The sequence below is a fragment of the Mus caroli genome, unplaced genomic scaffold, assembly GCF_978045245.1.
Source record: "Mus caroli unplaced genomic scaffold, Mus_caroli_1 scaffold_7, whole genome shotgun sequence".
NCBI lineage: Eukaryota > Metazoa > Chordata > Mammalia > Rodentia > Muridae > Mus > Mus caroli.
The window spans coordinates 140,667,084-140,692,666 of NW_028227262.1; the positions used below are offsets into that span (position 1 = coordinate 140,667,084).

A 25,583-nucleotide genomic window follows, 5' to 3' on the forward strand; every position below is an offset into this window, starting at 1 on the left:
TTCCTTTCCTGATCACTATGGCAACATAATTGATGGAAGCAACTTAAAGATTTATTTTGGTTCACAGGTCATAGGGTAGAGTATATTCCATCATGGCAGAGAATGCAAAGCAGCTGGGGTTGCTTGGTCCGAGTGGCACCAGCCTGCAGGTGCCACTTCTCTAGCTTGGCTGATAAAGGAGCAGAGAGCTTAGCCCGGAGCCGGAAGTGGTCCTCATCTTCTAGTCTTGCCTCAGCAACTCTTATCTCTTAACCAAGACACAGTCTCAGAGGTTCTACAATTGTCCAAATAGTTAGGGGCCAAGTGTTGAAATACATGAGCCTATAAGAGGAATTTATGTTCAAACTATAAAAGTTTATGTGTCTGGTTTTGTGGCAGCGCCGTGCTAATCTTGTTACTGTGGCTCTATGGTATAATTTGAAATGAGATATTACAATAACTTTGGCATTGCTTTCTACTTATAGATATAGCTTTTATAGGGTATTGTGTCCTCATAGGAGTGTCAGTATTATTTTTATTTATTTTCAATTTGCTTTTTTTAAATAACTGATTTCTCATACCTATAAATAATGCCACTGAACTTTTGGTAGGGATTACATTAAATCTGTAAATCCCTTTTAGTAATGTAGCTAACTTTACAAAATTAGTTGTACCAATCATAAGCATGGAAAGTCTTTTGATCTTCTTCTGTCTTCTTCAATGTATTCTTTGACGGCTTTAAACTTTTCATCATAGAAGGCTTTCACTTTTTTGTTTTGGTTTACTCCTAGATGTTTTATTTAACTTTACTTTTGAAGCCATTGTGAAAATTATCATTTTTTTCCCTTTCTTCTTCATCGTGTTGATTACTGTTACATAGAAAAACTACCAAATCTTTTAATAGTGATTTGGTATCCTTCTACAAGTTTTCTGAGTCTTTTAGTTACTGAAATATAAAGTCATATTGTCTACAGGGATAACATGACTTCTTCCTGTTTGTATACCTCGTGTTTTTATCTTTCCTTACTTTGCTAAGATCTTAAGACCTACATTGAATAAAAATGTTTCCACTTGTCTTATCCAAACATTAGAGGAAATTATTTCAGTTTTTGCAACTGTTAAATTATTCAGAATTCCCACTGTTCTCACTCCATGTTTAGATAAGGAAATTATCAGTGTACTGAATGTACCCATTTTAGAAAGCTGGGAGGAAGGTATCCAGGGACACAAAGAATTCTTCCATCCCCTCTGGAAGTCTGAAATCATGTTTGGTGACCTCATGGGGTGAATTTGAAAATATTCCTTCTAATATTTGAATTCAGAAAATAAGTACTTGATACACAAAAGTATAAAAGTGGTTGATATTAAAATTGTTAGAAGATAGTATATTAATATAGAATTGGGCAGTATTATAAAATAAAACATTGTATTCATAATGTAAGCATCGTGATATAATTTTACTGGTGATGACATAATTCTTTGCAAGTTTGGTGAATCTTGGCCCACATCTTTCAGGCCCAGTGCTAAGAGCGGATAGTATCATTCTTATTATGCATCCATGTAATGATCTTGCAGTAAGTTAGGGTTGAGGGCAGATGGCAGCTATAATCCTGAATGCATAGTGGAGTTGCACAATGGTTCCTTACATCTGCGGGCTGTTCTGTGACTTTGGAATAAACAACACTGACGGCCATTTAGTCATCGGCATACTGGAGTCACGTCCCAGAGGATTCCCAGAGCAGTAAAAATTTAGAAGCTAAATGTTTAACTTTCCAGAATGTTTAACTTTCCTGCACTAGACAAAGCCAGACTCGCAGAAGCAAACTTCCCTGTTCACTAAACACTCAGCCCAGAAATTGAGAGATCACACATGCAACTGTGAACTTTGCACCGTTGGATGTATAAACTTCATGAGCCAAAAATAGGCTCTGCTCCTGATCCAAGAGCCTCCATTTCTAACGACAAACGTATGGTGGTTAAAGCCATTTGAATGTTAGGGTTTGTGCCTTTGTCCCTTTGCCTGTGGCTGAGCCGGGTTAAGTCTGTTTGAACCAGGGAGAAGAAACACATTGCCTGCTTCTTGAAGGTTTTCAGAGACATCCAAAGAAAGGCACTAAATAACCAGTGCTGTTAGGTTTCAGAATCCTCCAGGGGGCACCAGAACATTCCAGTGTAGTTGACCATATTTCATTAAATCCAGAAAGGCTAACTGTGCTGCCTTCTTGTAATCGGTTCCCTATGGTAACTTTTCCAGTTCTGTTGACATTTCTTCTCCTGTGTTCACTTTTACAGCATTTGTGAGTCTATGGAATATTTCTGCCTCTCTGAAGAGGAGGAAAGAAAAGTCCATCCCTTGGATGAGCTCTAAGAAACTGGAGCCATCCCTCCTCTGGGCAGATGCAAAGGCTTTCAGCCCACTCTGAGGGAAGGATTTTCCAAATGTTCCTAATCTTGCTGGGGAGAAAAAGTTGAGGAAACTGAGAATTCCATTCACATCCTGAGCCTAATGCTGCACATAAGCTACCCTGTTATTATCATTATTAATAATAAACACGGTAAAGTCAGACAGGCATTCACAGGAGATTTTTTTTTATATGAATTTTGTGCAAAAGTAAAGGGTTGCCAGGCTACTGCATAATATTACTCAATTCTGGTCCAGGAGTACAGAATTCCAGCAGGCCTCCCGAGCCTGTCCCTCCAATTAGTGGCTACTTCATTACGAATAAAGAACCCTCATTACTGTGGGCCTTCAAGTGAAATAGGATCCCCGGTACCTCTTGAAATCTGTCTTTCTAAGTACAGACAGTTCCCAACTTACAAACAATCCACTTAAGAACCACCAAGGCATTCAGAAGCTGCTGGAGCCCTCCTGCAGCTGCTGCCCGGGCCCCCTGCCCAGCCCCCCTGCCCAGCCCCCGCCCGCTCTCCTGGTCTGCTCCAGGCTGGTCCGCCCACCCCCCTGCAGAGCCAGCTGCCCACCTGCCCTTCGGACTGCAGCTCGGAGCTGGGGATTCAGGGAGGCCTCAGAGCTACCGCTGGTTTTATAGTTGAGCTCAGCTCTGGAGTAAATAAGCTTTTGTGGCCTGGCCTGGGAACCGAACCACCATTTAAAAAAAGGGGGGGGGGGAAGAGAGGGAGGGAAAATTGCATCCATGGGAAAATGTATTTTGTATTCCCAACAACCAGCTGACAGATGACTGTGAGAAGGGCTGTCTTCTGGCTCCTCACAGCGGGAGGAGGAGAAGGACCCTGCTGTCCTGGGTTCTGGGTCCACCTCTACCACTGCATTCACTGTCAAGCCTCAACAGCCCTTTAATCCCTGTGGCTCTCACATCAGCATTAAATAGGGTTGGTGTAAATAAGTCACAAATCTCTGTCTGGTATAATGACTTCGGTTGATCAGGCTCTCCTCTCCTCTCTTTCTTCCTTTCATTCCTCCTTCGTCCATCATTCAGAGACCTTTTACTCAAAGCCCTCGCATTGTGCGGGATTCCGGGCTTAGTGTTCAGGATCCAGTCAGATGAGGCTGGTGGCAGCCCTCGATGGGCTCAGTGTTGGGTGGGAGAGACGCACGTCTAAGCCAGAGCTTATGAACCAAGTGTGATTGAGATGAGCAGCAGCTCCTGTGGCTCCTCTCGGAGTTACGAACACGGATTCACCGGGAAGCAGAGCTTCTGCATCTGTCCTTATGGCCGTTTTGCTTAGGCCTCTGGCCCTCCTCCCTCTGTCACTGAGAAAGCAAATACAGGAGATCTTTCCACCAAATTACAAGCACTCCATCTCCTTCCCTGCCCAGGGAAAGCAGCACACAGTACATCTTCCTCTCCAGGCCACTTTCTTCTCCTAAGGAACTCAGGATTTTCTTTGGACTGATACTGGATTGGCAGAAACTCTAGTGTTCTTAGATATTGAAAAATACTCACCTGGCTGTGGTGTTTTATATCTATAATCCCAGCACTTTAGAGGTAAAGCAACAGGATCTAGCTTGGTGATGTGTTGAGGTATGGGGGAAGGGGATGTGTTATAGGAAATATTAAAGAATGAACCTGACATCTCTCAGCAGGGCCAGGCCAGGCTCCCTTACTCCTGCCACCGCCAACAACTCTCTAGAGCTAGCCCCTGCGCCAGGTGACCTCACTCACCTGCTCTCTTGGCCCACTAACTCGCCAGCCCTGTGAGGCCACATGGCTCCCACCAGGCCATCTCTTGTCTCTCTCCCCACCACCCACCCACCTGAGTTCCTCTCAACACCTAATTACCCAGTAGAATCATTACTCTTAATGCTTAATTAGCCAATCAGATTTATGTATCAATAATAACACAATTTACAAGATGCCAATATAATAATTTCAGAGCTAAATGATAATGATAAAGCTTTAATCCAATTATTCTAACCTTTTGATAACACGTCAGCCACTGGTTCTGGTTCTCCCTCTCCACGATCCCTCTCTCTCTCTCTTTCTCTCTCTCTCTCTCTCTCTCTCTCTCTCTCTCTCTCTCTCTCTCTCTCTCTGTCTGCTCTGCCTCCTTTCTCCTGTCCAATCACAAGCCTTCCACTGCCCTAATGTGATTGGACAGGGAAAATCCTGCAACAGGGATGTCTCAGTGGGCCCATGTCAAGGCATCCCTTCCCCCTGATGGACCAGCCACAGGAAGATATAGTATAGAATAGAGTTTATTCACAGCAAGGGGAGGTAAGTTAAGAGGGTAGTAGAGACAGGGGAGGGGGGGAGAGAGAGAGGGGAAGGAGAAGAGAAGGAGAGAGGGGAGGGGGAAGGGAGAAGAGAGGAGGGGGAGAGGAGAGGAGAGGTCAGCCATGAGCACATGGAGAGAGGGGGAAGGGAATGGGGAAGGGAGGCATAAGGGTGAGAGGATAGGGAGCAAGAAGGGAAGAGCCCAAGAGAGCAAGAGGAGGGGGCAAGCAGCCCCTTTTATAGTGGGTCAGGCCTACCTGGCTATTGCCAGGTAACTGTGGGGTGGAGCTTAGACAGAATGCTAACACTTGGGGCTACAATTTCAGGCCAGCCTAGACTCCAGAGTGAAACCCTATCTCAGACAATAACAACAAATTTCTGTGTCCCCAAATACCTCTAGAAACATATACATCTCCTCTTGTCCATATTAATCTCTCTTTATTCTACGAACAATGCCAGTTTCCTATACACACCCTTCACTCATTATTAAAAATAATACACCTATGGATGATTCTCACAGGTCTGTCTGTCATTTGGAGGTGACATAGCACAGTGGAGCAGCTATGAATTCTGCCTCTGTGCCTCAATGCCAGTTGACATTATGTCATTATGAAAGTTCCTGAGCAAGGAAGTGGCCACAGGGGAGTGGTTTAGAGGAAGGTAGCTTTGGTCGCCCCATGTATGGTGCTTTAAGACTGAAGAAGAGAGGTTTGTAGGAGACACATTGCTGGTAGAGATAATAAAAATGTAGGTGCAATGAAATGTATCATTATTGTTGCAAAATGGTCTAGCTTGCATGACCCTCAATACAAGTATTTGATGATTAGAACTGGAAATAATAGCTCACTGAGTGGGTGAATGGGTGGGTGGATAGATAGAGAGATGAGAGATGGATAACTTTAGTCAGACCATTTGCTTTAATGTTTTATTTTAGTTTGTTCTGTGCTTTAATTAAATGTATAGTGAGTGTGGGTTTGTACACAAGAGCACAGGCCCCTCACAGGCCAGAAGAGGATGTTGGATTCCCTGGTGTCAGTTACTGGCAACTGTGAGCCACCTGATGTTGGTGCCTGGTGAACTCAGATCCACTGTAAGAGTAGCAAGCACACTTAACTGCTGAGCCCATCTCTCCAGCCCATCTGTTCAAGTCTTCAATTTTTTTAAAAAAAACTAAAACAGAACTTTTAAAATATCCTTTTTCTTGTTTGTTTCCTTTTTTTGTATCTTAAAAATATTTAGTCCAAAATAATGTTAAAGTAAGCTCACAGGTTTCTTTCATCTCCCTCCAATGTGCCTGAAGTCCTAAGCACACAAGGTTTTAATCCACAATAGGTCATTAGATCCTATTTCAAGTGTGAATTATTCTTGCAGCACTCAATGTATTCTAGGGGGGTTATTTATAAGTGGCCTGGGAAGTGAGAACGCTATCTTGTGACTTTAAACTGTAATAGATTTCCCTGAGGAGTACAGTTAAAGTAACCCCGACTTCCACACATTTCTGTTGTAGTTCTTAACAAAACAACTAGTTGCATGAATTTAGCTGTTATTTTGAAATCAATAGTAGAGCCCTTTCTCTGTTGAGTACACTGTCTTATTGATAGAGGGTTCAGCTGGAGCAGACAGCAGTATGTTTGCCTTCTCCCTGGTCCTCCTGGAGCCTGAAAATATATACGTCTGTAACCTAAAGCCCAACGTTGCTCTATAGAAATAGGATGAGAAATGCGTTTTTCTAGGAAAGTAAACATTCAAAGTGCACCTGAGCGCCTTCCAATTTAGATCCTGCTTGTACCAACAGAATGTATAGTGATTCTGACCTTGGTTGTAGAGATTAAAAGCCTATAGATTTCTGAATGCAGAGAATGCTAGAAAATTAACTAGCTCTTCTTATTTTATTTGTGAGGAGGACATCTTAATAAATACTCATGAAAAACTTTGTTGGTGATACTATAGCAGATAATGAAAAATACAGTTTTGTAAATCTCAGAGTCATTGCCTTCTGAGGCTGCTTTTTCAGTGCATCTTTGTGTTTTTTATACCCATGTCTCTAATGCCCTCATCAGTTTGAAATTTCCATGGAAGCAAGGATCCATGTCTGATGCATAGCTTGTAGATGCTTTTTGACTTTTGTAGCTACCTGCACAGATAGGTGTGGCTGCCTCTTATGGTAGTAAGTACAAGCCCTTGGGAATAAACCCACACAATAGCACCAAATACACCTTTGTAAGGAAGCTTCTCAAATAGGCTTGTCTCTTATTTGTCTTATGTTGATGGTGGAGATTCAGAAAAGTTAATTTACCAAAGGCTGGAAAGCTTGGGAGCCTCTCATCTAAGCATAGAACTCAGATCTTTTAGGCCTCAAATGCCCTTTCTGCCCCAACACATTGCCACATGGGTTCATAACTACTCATTGGATATTTAAAACTGTATCCACGTAAGTCTGAAGACGCCTTCTTTCTCCTTCTCATACAGCCTGCAGAACAGATTTCTTGTTATAGTGTCAAGGCAGAATTGACAGAGTGTAGCAGAAAAGGTTCCTCTGGGGTAGTGCAAATATTCTACACGTTTCCAAGTGGTAGGGGTGTGTGTGTGTGTGTGTGTGTGTGTGTGTGTGTGTGTGTGTTCACGCATGTGTGTACCTAAAAGTTCATGGAGCTGTAAACATCATAATGTGTTCTTGCTTAGAAGCTACACCTCAGTAAGATCAGTTTAAAATCAGCTGAAAATTTGAAAGCAACAGTAGGATAAATTGAGTTTTAAAAGCAGGATCATTTAGACGCTCTCGGCAAAGGACCCTGTGTCCAGTGGAGTCTTTGGTGTTTCCTTAAGCAACATTTTTATTTCACCACCATTTTACATGTATAACTGAGACCTAAATATAAAAGATCTTGTCTCTGTCCAGTGTAGGAAAGGCCCCCCCAGCTCTCCACGGAATATATGTGTAACATTTGGAAGCTAGTTTGTGGAGCCAGAATAACATACTGGGCATCAGAAGCTCACTCTGGAGACATCTAGGACTTCTCAGTTGTAAGATGTGATTAAAGAAAACTCTGACACACTTTCTAACATTTCATTGTTTTGCTTCCACCCCAATACATTCCCCCCCCCAATAGTTGTACATCATTTCTAACTTTCAGTAGCATTAAAATGAGTGAGGAAAAATCTTGAACACATCAGTGGCTTTTGATAGTTCATGAATCACCCAATACTACTGATAACATTGTTATTATTGTCATTATTGATAATATTATTATTGTTGCTCACACAAGGGGTAAACAGAATAAATCTTTGGATCGTTGTCCAGTTTTTTATGGTTCACTCGTGGAACTCTAACCCACTTCCAATGTTATGTCTAGAATCTTAAGTCATGTGATTGCCTCTCAACCCTAATGTTGTATTCATTAAGCAGCTCCAGGAAGACCACATCAGGCCAGACAGTTCCATGTGAGGTTTATTGTAGGAGAGAAGGGCAAAGATGGCAGCGAAAAGGGGGGGGGGGAGAGAAAGAGAGAGAGAGAGAGAGAGAGAGAGAGAGAGAGAGAGAGAGATCAGAGGGGTCTCCCTTTTATATGGATAGTAATGTAGCTGCAGGTAAAGGTTGGACAGAGCCAAGTGGATTCTGGGAATATGGTGGCTGTTGCCTTGACAACAGGTGTGTGGATTGTGCTGTCACCTAGGTGTGATGTCACTAGGTTTAGAGCCACTCCTGATACCAACACTTATCCCCACATTGTTAGGATAGATGAAGCTTGATTATGGTACAAAGAGATACCCAAAATAGTCGAAGGACGGTGTCTAGGTTAGAAGGGTATCTTTCCATCAAAAAATCAAGGCACCTAGGCAAGCAACAGCTTTGTAGTCCTGGACACTCACCTTCCATTGTTGGCTGTATATGACATCCCTATCTTTAGGAAAGGGAAAGAACACAATCTTACGGGCCCCACCTGGAAATGATACTTGCTACCAGGGCCTATTCTGTCAGAGAAACTTTGTCTGATGGATATATTTATTTTTGAGAGAGTCTAAGAAGATACAGAAGAGAGATTGGGTTTCAGAGAACAGTGAACTAAGTCAGCCACAGGAGAACTTTCTTATCCTAGTGAGAGGCTGGTGTGGTCAGGCCTGTACCTTCAAAGGAGTGATTGATGGTCAAGGCACTATGGATATGACCCAACTATTCCAGGGCTGCTGATCTAGACCAACTGGACTGTAACCATTTCCAGCAGGATGTAGCCCTCTCTCTTATTCCTAAGAGGAGACACTCTATAGAGAATAAAGCTTCCCCAGAGCGGAAGCATGTTCTGCAGAGGAGCAGACCATCATGTATTGGATGGCTTGTCTGTAAGAGTGGCAGTTACTAGTACTAATGGGCCATCAACAAACAAAGCAGCAGTACACCATAATATAAAGTGCAGACAGGTTTAGTGTGTTCCATTCCTGGAACCCACAGAAAGGTAGACGAGAATAGATTCTACAGACCTGTCCTCTGACTTCTACATGCGCATCTCTCTCTCTCTCTCTCTCTCTCTCTCTCTCTCACACACACACACACACACACACACACACACACACACACACATACACACACACACACACACACACACACACACCTCACTCACACTAATTGTTAAAAAAATCTGTTAAAAATTGCAGCAGAACAGTAGGATAAAAGGGAAGTGTTGGCCTCTACCTTCTTCTGATTGTATGCTTCTTGGATTAGAGAGAAATTGATAAAGTTAGGACTGTGCCTTCAGTCATGTGACCCGAGTGAATACTTCCACCAGTGACTTGAAAGAGGAAGTGAATCCAGTCAGTTAAGTTTTCTGATGACAGAATTAGTTTCTTAAGTTAAAAACTAAGAACGGGGAAAATCACCAGCCTAGTAAACATTAAGGGCCTGAGGATGTGAAAACTAGCTTCATTACTCAGTATCGGAACTGCTTAGGCTGAGCTCTATGGGTTGGCATAATTCATTTGTGTATGCTTTGGCTCCTTGTACCTCTGATCCTGTATCTGAGGATGCAATTCACTGTGAGTGACAGTTGGGGTTCTCAAACGAGAAGCCAGATTCCCAAACTTTGAAGGCATTAGAATGTTAACAGTCAGTTAACAAAATGGCAAGGGAAAGTTGTCCCTAAAGCCCCATCACCATCACTTGGATCTGAGATCTGGCAAAACTAAGGTTTTCGGTGATGTAGTGAAACCAACTTAGATTTTTCCATCCGGACCCCACCCACTGTCATTTGAGTACACTTGGGCACATTGCCTAATTCATTTAACACCCAGTTTCCTTCTTCCCGACTGAAATAGTAACAAAGGTATGTTACAGGGGTGTTTTGCTATTCCGCTGGGAGCCTGTATATGTGGATCAGTGATGGCGAAGAGCAGCAGCATCAGAGAAAACCATGCATGCAGTACTCTGCAGTGGGAAAGCTTGGGTGGATGGTAGACCCAGTCACTGGTTCCTGGGACCTCCCTTTGTTCATCGGTGTCTCGAATGCCTGCCAACTGCAATGCACACTGCCTTCCCTTTATAAAATTAAAGATTGTAACCTCTACCCCTTTGAAGTGTATAATGCAGACATGAGCCTACACAGGCATATGCAGGAGGAACGTTTATGGTAGTTCTGTGTGTCAGTAGACAAGAAAAGGCTGTTGTTGGTTTCACTGAGGAAGCACTTCTGGGGGAAGATCTCAAGGGAGCAGACAGGAAGTCGGAAGGCATTCCGGGAAGAGGAAATATGAGAAAACAGAGGCAGATCTAGCCCCCTACCTTAGCTAGCAGGTAGGAATGTAGCACACACAGAGCCCACAACATGGCACTGAGGTGAAGTGGGAAGGAGACTGTGATGTCACACTCAGCCTGAGTCCAGCATGGAGTTTGTGTTTACAGGAGCTGGGACAGATTCTGATGGGGTCAGTCCTCTGTCTGCTGCATCTAGGCTGACTTTAGGCAAATCATTTTCTGCCCTTTTCTTCTCTTTTCTACTGTGAGGAAAGCACAGTATGAAATGGTTGTAAAATGGTGCACTCCAAGCTGACTCTTCAACCTACAACCTCCCTTTGACCTTTGGTTTGTAATCAAAACACCCCAGAACCCTGAACTTTGGAAAGCAGAGTAGAGAAGAAATCTGGTGGAGTTATTTTTTGTTTGTTTATATTTTTTCTTTTTTTCCATGTACACTAGAAAATGTGCCTAAGTGTAAGTCACATGACATACTTTACAAATCCCTGGGTGAGCTGAATCTCTGGGGCTTTCTGATAGTCTAGGTGGACACAAAACATTTGTCTAGTATGAGTGGTGTGAGAGGTGTGAGTGGTGTTCATGTGTGTGGAGATGCTGGCTACTTATTGTCCTATAAATGGCACGTAACTGGAAACCTGCCCTTGTCGTGGTGCATTCATTATTGCCGAGGTGTTAAAGGTCTTACATGGCTAGGCAAACATGAAATCAGTAGCAATTACATCCTTGTGTCTGAAGTGTTGATAACCATCACAGCTGCAGCATGAAACATGGCCTGGCTCCCTTTCCTTTCTTCTCTTTACTTCTTTATTGACTTCAGCTTTCTCTCTTTCTCTCAGATCTACCTGTTCATCAAGCTGCCCCCGTTAATCAAAAGTCACCTTGGCCAGTACACTCTGTCCAGTTCTTCATGGCAAACGACCTGCCCCTCCATGCCTGCTCCCCATATTCTTTTCTGCCTCTGCTGTTCTCTCTAACCAGGGTCTTGACCTGACAGGCCCAGGCATTGAGATTTATCCCCATGCAGATTCCAGACTTGTAAGTCTCCAATACCAGAGTTACCCACCCCCCAAGCTTCCCCCTCCTTGTATACATAAAACATACATCTCTCAAAGCTCTTGGTCTAAGTCCTCTAATTAATTCTTTACATGTATGTATTTATCAGAGCAGAATGCACATTCATGTAGAGGTCAGAGCACAAATGACTTGCAGAAGTTTGCACTCTCCTGCTATGTGGGTTTGGTGGATTGGATTCAGGTTATCAGGCTTATGAAAAGCCCTGTTACCAGCTAAGCCATATTGCCAGCCTCTAAAATGTCTTATTCTTCAAAATACTTCCCTGGAATTTGCAATACAAATGTGAGACCCTGAGTTCAAGTCCCTATAACCTGTGTAAAACCAGGCATAGTAACACATGCCTGTAATCTCAGTGTGCCTGTAGAAAGACCAGAGTTGGAGCTAGGACAGTCCCCAGCTGTGGCAGGCCAACTAATCTCAAGTATGCAATGGAATGACCCTGTCTCAAATTGAGGCAAGGAACTACACTCAACCTTATCTTCTTTCTTTCACGTATACTCTGTCAACAGGTGTTCTTCCTGCACACACACACACACACACATGTGCGCACACGCACACATCTGCATACACAAATGCACACACGTTCTTTTTAAGTACGATTACAACCATTCATATTTTATCATTTTTATAATAAACCTTTTAAAACTCATCCATTGATTTTAAGAAGATGTTTTATGTTTGTAGACAAACAAATACGTTAATAAGGGATGTAGAAGGATCGGGGATACAGGATACACAGAACTACAGGAGATGACCATTCCTAAACAAACCAAAGGTACTCCACCCCTTAGCCATTACACTCGATTCTCTCTGCTTAGAATGCTGCCTTCTTGATGGCCATGTGTTTCCTTCCTCATTTCTTCTTGATTTCTCCTCCACCACTATCTTTTCAGGTGTTCTTTCTACAGCTATGTCCTAAAATAGAAAATAAAACCCTCTATGCCCGGAAACTTTTCATCCACCTCTCCCTTGCATGGCCTTTACTTCACCACTCTAGTAATGTTACCCCAGGTTCACACAGCAGACAACTGGGGTTCACATATCCAGACACCGGGAACTTTGAAGTGTTCAGGAACACTTCTTGGGAAGAAAAGAAGAAAGGAGGGAATTAAATAAACATGAAGTTAGGAGAGCTAATGATTAAACTAGTCTGAAGATCAAAAGCATTGAAGTAACAAAGCTATTATGGAACCTTGGGAAGTCAGCCCCACCACTGGAAATTGGTAACTTGAATGTATTTCCTTTTCCTACTGCGTGTGAGCATTTGGATAACTCAGGAATGACTAGCTTCCCTTTGTCTCTCAGCACATCAGGAGTAGACAGTTTGATAGTAGAGGCTAAACAAACAGTTCTTTCTTTTCTTTCTTTTTTTTTCCAGAGTAGTGAATTGGCTTAGGTGTTCTCTACAATTACCAGTGAAGTTATTTGGCTTCATATTTGTTCCTAGATCTCATAGACAAGAATATAGGTGTCTTTTCATCCTTACCTGAATTAGCTTCATCAGCACTTGTTTGGATTAGCTCTTCTTTGGCTACTGGGAAACTCTCCAGCTGACTCCGGATCTTTCTGACTCCAGTCATGGCCAACTCTGTTTTCTAGTACAGTATATTCCTCACCCATCTTATGCCCCTCCTGTCACAGCCATGGAGGCAGTAATTGGAGCAAGGAGCTTTGCTTACGCCCATGGAGAGGAGTCTAACAGTTCATTGCTTCTATGTTAGCCATTCTTCTTAGACTTGCAGTGTACAGAGCCAGAAAATACATTTCAGATGATTTCACTCTCACAGACAGCCAAGAAAGCATAACGAATAACTAGGCCCCCATTTTACTTTTATGGCTGTTAAGGAAAAAAGTATTTAAGCTGCATAGAGAAGAAAGAGCCCCATAGAAACACTGAAGCCCGGTGTGTGAAGGAGCGCATGTGCATGAGTTGTAGTCAGACACATTTAGTCACCAGATGTGTGTGAGCTGTGCCTCAGAACTTGTGTCTACAAGGACTGACACACTGCCAGTGGGCCTGGAGAGCCCAGAGATGCCGGAAATAGCACAACAAGCAAATCCTGTCCTATTTTTACAACCTCAAGTTTGATACAGTAAATCATCCTGTGATGTTTAACCAAGCCTGAAATGGATTACTGCATAGAATAAGGACAGTGTTGCAGCAACCATGTGCAACTTAGGAAGAAGGAGTGTGCCTGGACTCTGCATCAGGCTGAGCAGTTCTTCTTGCCATATTTCCTATGTCCCATAGTCTCCTCTATCCATAAAATGGAATAAAATCTAGAAGAATGTGCTGGAAACTTCATCTTTTCTTGCTAAATGTAAACTTTTGGAGTACATTATACGTGAGTACTGTTGACATTGGTACCCCTCTTGCCTCTTCTCCTACTTCTCTATCGTACCCTACTCCCATGTGCCACTACATTACACACACACACACACACACACACTCACACACACACACATACACTGCTATATGTGTGTATATATTATGTACATGTCTCATTTGGGTAACCATGTTGTTAGAGTTCATGGATGAATTTTCCCTGCCATGTCCTGGGGAGGAGACTGGACCTTGTAAAGATGAAGGTTTAACTCTGTGCTGTCTATAAGAACGACTTTAAATCATGCATTCTAGACAGGTTTTCTGTCACTGAGCCTTGCACCTACCTCCCAAATAAATTCCTAAAAAGTTGCAATCATGAAGAACATTATCTAAGACTAAAAGAGAACTGAGCTGTAAATCCATTGTAAGTATTTACCTATGTTATCTATCAAATAAGTAGAAATAGAACACCATCCATCCAAATAGCCCATTGGTCCAAAGAACACATCATAGGGAAAACTCAGAATGTATTTTGAGTTAGTAGCAAGCCAAGTGGGATAAAAGTAAAGTAATGTCTGAGGGACGCTTGTACCATTAAGTATTAACTTTAGAAAATGAGCGTGATGGTGAGCTGTAACCTATAGGACCAGAAGAGGGAATGCATGGACTACCAGGAAGAAGACAGCACGATCCTGCAGATGTGTGCACGATCCTGCAGATGTGTGAAGAATGGTCATGCAGGCAGCTTCAGGCCCCGGGGTCTGTTGACGCATACATCTATCTCATTTGCAGCTAAAAGACTTTCCACCGACACATTTCCAGCCATTGTATGGGAGACATGACAAGGAAAGGGGGTAAACACAATTTTCCGAGTTTTGGTTTGGTTTTTTTGGAGATAAACACAAGCTAGCCTACAATTTCTGATGCTCCTTCCTCCATTAAAACAAACCAACAAAAAAAACAGAAAAGGCCATTTGAAGAACAACATACAGAAATGTCTTATAGATATGGATAATAAATTGATTATTAAAATATTTAGGTCCCAGCACTCAAGAGGCTGAGATAGGAAGATTGGAAGTTTGAGGGCAGCCTGAACTATACAAAGAAACCTTGTCTTAAAAAAAAGAAAGAAAGAAAGAAAGAAAGAAAGAAAGAAAGAAAGGAAGGAAGGAAGGAAGGAAGGAAGGAAAGAAAGAAAGAAAGAAAGAAAGAAAGAAAGAAAGAAAGAAGAAGAAAGGAAGGAAGGAAAGAAAGAAAGAAAGAAAGAAAGAAAGAAAGAAAGAAAGAAAGAAAAGAAAGAAAGAGAAAGAAAGAAAGAAAGAAAGAAAGAAAGAAAGAAAGAAAGAAAGAAAGAAAGGAAGGAAGGAAGGAAGGAAGGAAGGAAGGAAGGAAGGAAGGAAGGAAGGAAGGAAGGAAGGAAGGAAGAAATGGGCATGGGGTTTCTGGGGGCAGCTTAATGAAATGTTCTACAGTTGACTGAGAGATGCTTATTTCAAGTCTGAGAATATAGTGAAAGTCACTAAATTTTACACTTTAAATGGTGACCTATATGGCATGTGGATTATGTCTCAATAAAGCTATTAAAAAAAAAAACCTACCAATGAGAAAATCCCAACAGCATCTAAAATAAAAGGAATATATGCAGCTTGACTGAGTGTGGTTTCTAAGGAGTGAGGTCACTTTAAAGTCAATCAATTTAACCAGCTCTCTGAGGAGACCAAAAGCAGCAAATCAAATAGTTGGTACAACAGAGACAGGAAAATCACTTGATACAATCCAGGTCTGCTCGGGGCAGAAATCCTCAGCAAACAAAGGACAGAGAAATGAATACTCAGTGTGCTGATGATAATGTTAGTTACATCTACCAAAGACGTTTCTTCATATATCTCATGACTGGGATATGTGTTTGCTTCTGTCAGGTTCCACTCAACATTACCATATCAATATGAAAATGTGTTGCCATAGCCCTCAGCCCCCCAAAATGAGCCTTGGGGGTAGGGGGTAAGAAGGCACAGACTCAAAGACTCAGACTCCGGCAGCCAGGTGAGAAGCAGATACTAGTGAGGAACGCCTTTATACCTCTGCCCGTGTCCCCTTGGTTCATAACTGCCTGTCATGTGAAGCTGGCACAGCCATTTGGCTGCCCTGGTCACATGTTCTGTTTTTGTTCGTCTCCGGTTTTCAGACCATTTCCGGGGTTAGTGAATGCAGACACACCGCACGGTGCATGCAAAGGCCATTGTGGGGTGGGGGCAGAGGGGTTCTATTCAGAACATGCTGACTCACTTCTCCTACAAAAATAGTAAAATATAAATAATAGTCATAAATGTGAAAGATGAACATTCTTTGTCTTCACTTTCAAGCAATGTTGTACGAATAGAGATGCTATGGAGATGTTTATAGTCAATTGAAAGGACTTGCAATAAACTTTTTTTTTATATTTTTATTAGGTATTTTCCTCATTTACATTTCCAATACTATCCCAAAAGTCCCCCATACCCTCCCCCCCACTTCCCTACCCATCCACTCCCACTTCTTGGCCCTGGCATTTCCCTGTACTGAGGCATATAAAGTTTGCAAGACCAATGGCCCTCTCTTTCCACTGATGGCCTACTAGGCCATCTTCTGATTCATATGCAGCTAGAGACACGAGCTCCATAGGGTACTGGTTAGTTCATAATGTTGTTCCACCTATAGGGTTGGAGATCCCTTTAGATCCTTGGTTACTTTCTCTAGCTCCTCCATTGGGGGCCCTGTGATCCATCCAATAGCTGACTATGAGCATCCACTTATGTGTTTGCTAGGCCCCGGCTTAGTCTCACAAGAGACAGCTATATCAGGGTCCTTTCAGCAAAATCTTGCTAGTGTATGCAATGGTGTCAGCGTTTGGAGGCTGATTATGGGGTGGATCCCTGGATATGGCAGTCTCTAGATGGTCCATCCTTTTGTCTCAGCACCAAACTTTGTCTCTGTAACTCCTTCCATGGGTGTTTTGTTCCCAATTCTAAGAAGGGGCACAGTGTTCACACTTTTAAAACTAGTAGTTGAATTTAACAGTATCACAAGAAATAAGATAACATTATAATAATCAATTATGTTTCTAGTTATAATTGTCCATGAAAGTTTTAGAAATTGCAATACCATCAAAATTAAAGATCTAGAAAGATGGCTCAGTGGTTAGCAGAACTTACTGTTCCTAAAGAGGACATGGGTACAGTGCCCAGCACACACACAATGACTAACATCCACATATACCCCTAGTTCTGTGTTATCTGGTACCCTCTTCTGGCCTCACCATGGATCTCTGGCTGGCCTGGAACTCATTGTGTAGACCAGGCTGATTTACAGAGTTCCATCTGCCTTCCCTCTGGAATGCTGGGGTTACAGGAATATGCTGCCATCCCTGGCTTCAACAGTTTCTTACAGAGTAATTGCGTGTAGGAGCATGGTGTTTGTGTGGGCCTGCATGCCATGACACATATGCGGAGGTCAAGGACAACCTCACGAAGTCCCTTCTTTCCTTCTAACTCTCTGTGGGTTCCAAGGATTGACCCAAGATCACAAAGTTGTGCACCAAGTACCTTTATCTGCTCATAAGATTTACTGTAGAAATCTTCAAGGTTTGTATAGAAGACCCAGAAATAGCCAAAATAATTGTGAGAAGACTAAAGTCAGGTCTGCCATGTACCTCGACAGTAGAGCACATGGCTAGCATGTCAAACCATAGGTAGAGTCAGTCTCCAGCACACACAGCCCAGCAAAATAAAACATCTTAACTGTAAGACTTAATAGAACCAATAGTCATCACCATGGTGTGGTATTGGTCTAAGGGTGTTCACACCCATAAATAAAAGAGAGGGAGTAGAAAACCCAGACATGAACCTGCATGTATATAACTTAACTGATTTTGCTGTAGACACAAGGTACAGTAGATGCTTGGATCTGTTTTTAAAAATAAAAGATGCTGTAACAGTTAGTTAGTTAGCTGTAACATACAAAATAGACCTGCACCCCAATCTCATACCATAAATAACAAATGAACTTGAAATTGCTATGAATATGACTTTTAAAGAAAATTAAATTTCTCGAAGAGAAAGGATGGGGAAAATGTCTGTTGCCTTGAGCTAGGGAAGGGATTGTTAAGGCACTAAGAGCACAAACCACAAAAGAAAACTTGGTAAATTGGACTTTGTCAAAAGTGAAACCTTTTCATTTCAAAGAACACTATTAAGAAAATGAAAGGCAATTTCAGACTTGAAAATATTTCCAAAGTTATATCTGATAATGATTTGTATTCAGAACATATGAGGAACAATTATTACTTACTAATCAGACAATAAGCCCCATTTTTAAAACTAGGAAAAAGCTCAGAATAGACACATTACTAAAATCATATAAGACATGTAAAAATGAAAAGTCCAGCATCATTAGTCATCAGAGAAACGCAAATTAAAGTCACAGTAACTGACTACCTCCCCACTACAAAAAAATTCAGATTGTAATAATCAGAAATAGAAAGGGATATTTATTATAAACTTGTTGGAGTCTCTCATGAGAATTTCCAGAAAGCAACTGTGATCAACCAAGGTTAGTGCCAGCTGCATCCAGGTAACAGAGCCATCTTGAATTCATTAAGGCAAAGGAGGGAGCTGATCAGGAAACTCTCATTGTCTCCCTGATTCCCAGGTCTTCGTTTGGTCTCTAAAAAATTGTGCATGAGTGTGTGTATGTGTACACATGCTGCCTGTGTGCATGCGTGCATGTATACACACACACACACACAGCATTGAGTGTTGTATATGGGTAACATATATAGCAATGTACTTGAGTGTGCAGGTGTGGACCTTATGTCCATGCATGTAGAAGCCTAAGATATCAGGTGTCTTCCTCCATTTCCCATACCTTGTTGCCTGGAAACTAAGCATCCATCACTGAACTTGAAGCTTTGGCTAAGCTTGACTGCCCTGCCATGCGCAGTCATACTATGCACATACAGCCATGGTTTGGGTACTGGGGACTGAAACTCAGGTCCTCATGATTGCAAAGCAAGCTTTCTTGCCTACTAAGGCATCTCCTTGCTGCCTCCCTTTTCTGTTTTTCTTTGCAGATCAGGTCTCTGCACATAACCCAAACCTCAAATGTCAAGACTCCTGCCTTTAGAGTTTTTGCTGTTAAAAGACAAACTGAGACTAATTTTTCTCTTGTTTCAAGTTCGCAAGTCCTAAGAAAGGGATCTGGTTCCTCAGCTGCCGTCAGCATGGTATATTATGGTGGATTTAACTGGGTTTAAAATGCTGTGATGATCAGTGCTATCATAGTGGACAGAATATAGAAGCACACGAGTTGGGCCGGTGGGCATGCCTGTGAGGGGTTATCTTAGTTATGTTAAGTAATACTGGAAGGCCTGTCTTTAGTTGTGGGATGAACCGTTACTTGACCTGGGATCCTCCATTTTATAGAATGGAGAAAACAATCTGAGAGCCAGTATTTATCCATCTTGTTTCCTGACTATGGATGTGCTGTTACTAGCTGCAACAAGTACCTGCTGTCCCAAGCACCCGCTGCCTTGACCTGTCTGCCATCGACCGTATCTTGAATCAGACGTGAAATGCACTTTATCTTTCTTAATGGCTTTTGTTTCAGTATTTTATAACAGCAACAGGAAAAGAAACTAAGACAGAAATTGCATCCGAGAAGTGGGGTCTTGCTATGTTTAACCTGACCATGCGGTTCTTAGACCTTGAAGTGTTTTATGGCTGGAACAAAAGAGTTTGCAACTTCAGTAAACGGAGCTTAATAGGCTGTTCTGGTGGGAGCTTAAAAGACAAGAATGTGATAGAACCACAAACTTAGAGGGGTTTGGAGGGGAATGGGGACTCTGTCAGGAATTGGGATGGGGACCCTTTGTATGACATTTGGGGCAGGAATTTTGCATTCATCCTGCCTGGGTTGAGAATCTGAGTGAAGTGGAATTTAAGACAATGGATTAATTTGTTTGGAGGATGTGTGGTTAGACTTAAAGTTCCTCAGGAGTTAGGAGCACTGGTTGCAAGGCAGCTGTAACTGTTGAAGAGATCGGCACTGCCAAAGAGAAACCTGGCCTTCTGTACTGGACAACAAGAAAGAGACTTCTGAGGACAAGCTACCCCATCCCCTGATCAAAGGACCCAGCCTGCAAATATGTTCATTTGTCTGAAAGGAGAAAGACTGAGCTGAGAATGGAGTAGTAGTGGGGGAGGGGGGTCTCATCTCCTTTAAAGCAACTGCCTAGGAGAGTGTCCCCCCCGACACACACACACAACACACACATGCTGATAATACCTGGGGAAAGGAGTGTATCCCAAGTTGACTGCAGAACTTAGAATCATTATTTATATGGCACTGGCTTTAAAGGCATAAAATATATGGAAGATTGCAGGCATCGTGTAGAACCACTAAGGCCAGGTAATGTGTGGCAGGGTCAGAGTCCATGCAAGGATGCCCTAAGTGGCCATTGTGTGAAGAAGATGTGAAGGGGGAGCATATGTTGAAATGAAGATTCTAGGATATTGCAGATGCTTGGACCATGGGGCATCTACAGAAGATACCTGTAGGCGCAGACAGGAACTGGAAGGCTGCAGTTTCTTCATACATGTGCTCTCTCCTCAAGGCCTCTTTTATCTCCTGAGTATCTCTTGGATCATTACATTCTCTCCTGTATCCAGAGCATCAGTACACTAGTCTAAAACCACTGCCATCATTCCTTTGACTTTCAATCTATCCGTATCCACCTTCATCCCTCTCCTGCCAATCTGCCCATCAAAACAAGTGATGAAAGTAAGAGTCCTGAAAGTAAGAGTCCTGTCTCCTTCTTGCTTTAAAGCCCCCAAGATTTTTCTACTGTGCCTAGGTCAAAACTAAAATAAAAGTCTGTCCTCCAGGGTAGGTATGATCAGACCTTCTGCTTCATCTCATAGCACCTTTCTCCACATTCTCAGCAGCACAGCTATGCTCGTCCACTATTGATCGGTTCTAGGACATGCCCTATTTCCTCTTTCTTTGGGCCTTTCAAACTCCCCTCTGGCAGCTGGACTACTTTTGACAGATATCCATGCTCAGTCCCTTTAGTGTAGATTGACCACCGTTGACTTCCTCCAAGTCAAATGGTTTGATAAGTCATTGCTGTAAGATGTTTCAGACTTTCTTCTGAACCCCTCCCCTAATCTGTCCTTAGGCATTTGCTAATTTAAAAGAAATTCCCATTCAAAAAAAAAAAAAAACACTTCTCTTTGTGCCTATCACTATCAACACCTGACAGATATGGCACTCAGTAAATATCTGCCTAAAGAATGTGTGTGTGTGTGTGTGTGTGTGTGTGTGTGTGTGTGTGTGTGTGTGTCAGAATTACTACCTGAAAAAAAAGTCAGAGTGGATTTTTCTTTTGTTCTTAAAGGAAATTAAACACTTAGGAAACAACAAAGGTATGCTCCAATTCCTTGGCTGTGGAGTAATATGAAGACTTTCTCTCACTGGGTAGCAAGGCTAGTGTGAGTGAAGGATGAATCCCTTTGCCTTTGCCCTGGCTAGTTCAAGTTGAGGGCTAAGAGGTAGAATTTCACAGTAGGAGGAATGAACACAGAGCCATGCCTTATAGTTTTGGCGGTAGAGTCGTGGCTGCTTTCTTGGGTAAATTGAGTTTCTGTGGCCTATGGAAAACAAGACCCAGACTAGACTAATATGCACGATCACTTCCTAAAGATTGGGAAAGAAGAAGCAAAAGGTGGAGCTACAGAAACAAAATGAAGAAATAAACAAAGGGCACATTTATTTGAGTAAAATAATTTTAAAAGAGCCTTGAAAACCACAGGGGCTCCTCAAGATGTTTATGCAATTGAATTGAATTTATATGGGATGGAGAGGAATAATAATAAAAACATTTTCACTCAACTGCATCTGGAAGCATGTGAAATTACCACACAGTGGTGGTCTGTACTCTAGTGTGCCCTTCGAGTTTTGTCCTTGGCTGGGCTGAGTGTGTTCTAGAGAGCAAACCTGGGACACAGACTATGAAACAAACTGTTCAGGATTCCAAATGCCCAACAGGATAGCCTCCTCTTTGTTCGGCATGGAAAGGACACAGCATTTGGGAGCTCAGCAGCGCGTTAAGTGTTTTAATAATCATCATCGATACACAAAGCACATGGCCTCTCAGAACTCACTGGGGCACAATCCACATCTTACCTGTTTCTAAAACTACCCTTCAAAATCCCAACAAAATCATCTAAAAAAAATCAAAATTTGTACCCAAGGGAACACAATCTCATTTGTATCTTGTTAGAAAAATCTAAACTTTCATATAAGTAAGGCAGTCTTTTATATACCTTAGATTTGCGGTGGCATTGGCTCTTCCCAGAAGCCCTCATTGCCTGTTTTCTGACTGTTTACCTCAATAATCTGTTGTTATAATCAGGCCATGAAATAAAACCATCATAGCATTCAAGGGCTTCCAACAATAAGCATCTTTTTATTGCTTACCAGTCTATTGCTAACAGGGTGTTTTCTGGTGTGGTAACTACTTACACAATGGTTGGTATTCAGCTACAAGGCAGGTTCTGTTAATAATGTCTGAGCTCTCCTCCTTAAGTCTCATCATGTCATGTGGCTCACACCCTCCAGCTGGCCAATCTGAAAAGGAGAGAAGGAAGATCGATACAGGCTGACATTCCCTCTTTGAGGTTTCCACTCTTCTTATATCTGATAGCCTCTCATTGGCCAACACCAAGTCATATGGTCAAGCCTGATTTCAGAGATAGGGGAGACTACAAAGTCACAGGACACAGTATAAGAGAATGCAGAAAGGACAGTCCTTGGGACTACATTGACACCACCTCCCAGAGGTAATAATGCCATCACTTTACAGTGACCTCCCTACCCCAGGGCGGTTCATCATCCCTTATCTCTGCTCTCGGTACTCACTCTCACTGTGATGTAATTGCCAGTTTCTCTCAACAACTTAGAAACTTAGCATGCTCATATCATTGTGCACCCTTTCAGAAAAGTTTCCTGACTGTGCATTACATGTGTTAGTACTTTACAGATACCCTCTGCCATATACATAACATAGGACTGGACTCATACGTGCCCTATAGACTTGTATTGAATGATTGCACAAAAGTTCATGCCCCAAACCTGTTCCTTCCCCCTTTCAAAGGAAAACACCGAGGACATAATTTTCAGGCCCTAGTTGAAAAGGCTCTTCTGGGTGAGTATGTTGACCCTTGGCGATCTACAACAAAAATCTCAGCTGCTAAAATTCTCTCCATCTGGATTTCTTCTTCTTTCGCGGCCCCTAGCAGCCCATGGTCTCTTTTCCATTTCCTTTCTCTTCTCAGAGGAAGGCAGAACATTAATGATATTTCAGTCACTTTAAACTTCTTATAGTTAGAGCTCCCAGGGGGTGAATTTTAGTCTGCATTCTGCAACAATGAATAATCAATCTCCAGGGTGTTTGTGCTCACAGTGTGGTCAGGCGGAGGGGAGCTAAGAGCTACCGTCCACTGCTCTCTCCAGCACTGTAGATAAGGGATGGAGAAGAATCCTTAGACAATTTATGTGGGCTATACACGCTACTCTCACATCCTCTATTCTCGTAGGTATTAATTCTATCGGTGTATTAAATGTTTAACCTCATCATTTTCCAGTTGCCTACAATCCCATAGTGAAGCTTATATTTCTGTGTAAAATGCAGTTTTGAGCTTCTTGATTTTCCAGGCAGTAGGGGAAGGTGCTTAAAGGAGCATAGTTGGGTGGTTATTAAGTCAGAGAGCCAGCCCCACCCTAAGTCTGTTCTCTTCTTCCACTATGTGGGGTCCAGGAATTGAACTCATGTCATCAGGCTTGGTAGTATCTGTCCTTATTCACTGAGCCATCTGACCAACCCTCAAAATCACTACGTATAAAGCTATCTTAAAGGCTTTAATTATGGACATTTTTAAATGGCATGGGAAGCATCCCATCAACAAATATGTGTTTAGTATGTGCCTTGTCCCAGGCTGTTCTGCGCTGCCTGGTATATACTGATGAAAAAGCATGGAATACCTCAGCGTTACTTGTAATACTCATCTGCCTAGTTTCTATGATGCAAGAGGGTTTCAAAATAATATTTGAAATTATCCAAGTAGAACACATTATGTGTGTATAGATTTCTATAAGTTAAAAAAAAACTCAATAAAATGTTGTTCTTTCTTTTTCTAAGTGCCTGGCTTTCCCCATCCAAAATATTATAGAGTGGCACCTTGGATTAGAAGAAGGGGAAATTTTGACTTCACTTTTTTAATATATATATATATGTGCATTTGTGAATGGTGTGTGTGTGTGTATTTAGACAGAATCTCATGTAACTGAGGCTGGCCTCAATCTCTCTGTGTAGCCAAAGGTGATCTGAAACTTCTGATCTTTCTGCCATCATCTCCAGATTGCTGGAATCACAGGAATGAGCTACTACAGCCGGCTTCTGGAGTGCTGGGAATGGAATGCTGGGCCTTGCAAATGCTACTCAAGCACTTTGCTGACTCAGCTATGTCCCTAGCCCTCTACATTGGAAAACTCTACTCTCCTACAACATAAGTTATAGAGTTAACTTGTGCAGGACTTTCCTGGCCATCACTGCTTCCCTGAATTACAGTGTGGTTCACGGGTAGTTGGAGTTTTGCTGGTATTCATCACTCAGTAATATAAATTGAAAATTTATCAGTAGGAATGTTTTAGGCCGTGGAAAAATTCTTTGATATAAACCCTCAATTGGCTCCTGAAACAGTAGAATTATGTTAGTAGGGAAAAAAGAACCTTAAGAAAATATAGAAATCAGTAAATAGGATTGTGTCAATGATAGCTTTCCATTTTAGCAAATGTTACACAAGAAAGATGTTAATGCTAGGAAAAGCCAAGTGAAGACTGTGTGGGACTCTGCTCCAGAGACTGGAAAACCCTGGTCCAAAGCATCTTCTTCAGGATGTGTGTGTCTCCAGACTTCACTGTGACCCGCTCATAAGTGCCCAGAGACACAGTTATTAATCTTATTCTGCAAAACATATAATTTATAAAGTAGGTCTGTTACAAAAGTATAATCATCAGAGTCCTTGTCTAAGTCTTTTGGAAGGAAAGAATGGATGTCAGATCTGCTCATTTGTCTGGAACATTTAATGACGTTTTCTTATATAAGGCGGAGAAACCCTTCACTGGTCTTTCCTCACCTGCAAATTTTAACATCATGGAGGTTTGAGTGTCTCAGAGATTTGCTTTCCCTTTCGTAGGTGCAGACACAAGTCCGCCTTGCGAAAAAAAACTTTGACAAGTTGAAGATGGATGTGTGTCAAAAGGTGGATCTTCTTGGAGCAAGCAGATGTAACCTCTTATCTCACATGCTAGCAACATACCAGGTAACAAAGTGGTATCTGACTCCATGAACAAAGACTAGCCAGAGGCTTATTAGACAATGGGAAATTTTAGGTTTGAATCAAAGTATGCCCTGGGCATCACGGATTCTGAATGCACCCTCCTTTCTGCTTTTTAAGGCCCCACAGTTTAATCAACAGCACAGTCAAAACTATGTGCTGTATACATGGTGGAGTTTTCTACTTTCCTGCATTTGTTTTGTGGGTCCTTTCTGCCCTGGGTGCCTTTCTTCGTCTGTGTCTTTCCAGATTCTGATCTAGACCCTCTTAGCACAATACCCTATTAGCACAATACCCTATTAGCATAATCAGGGTGTGATGCTTATTCAAGGCAC

At 42.2% G+C, this 25,583-nt stretch overlaps 1 protein-coding gene across 2 annotated transcripts in view; it reads left to right on the forward strand.

The window, feature by feature from the left end:
• Positions 1-25,583, forward strand: part of Ica1 (islet cell autoantigen 1) — a 136,941-nt gene that overhangs the window by 71,303 nt on the left and 40,055 nt on the right. For both annotated transcript variants that reach the window (XM_021164673.3, XM_021164674.2), the window contains exon 7: positions 25,108-25,233. In XM_021164673.3, coding sequence (XP_021020332.1) covers positions 25,108-25,233 — 126 coding nt within the window. The remainder of the gene's footprint in view (positions 1-25,107; positions 25,234-25,583) is intronic.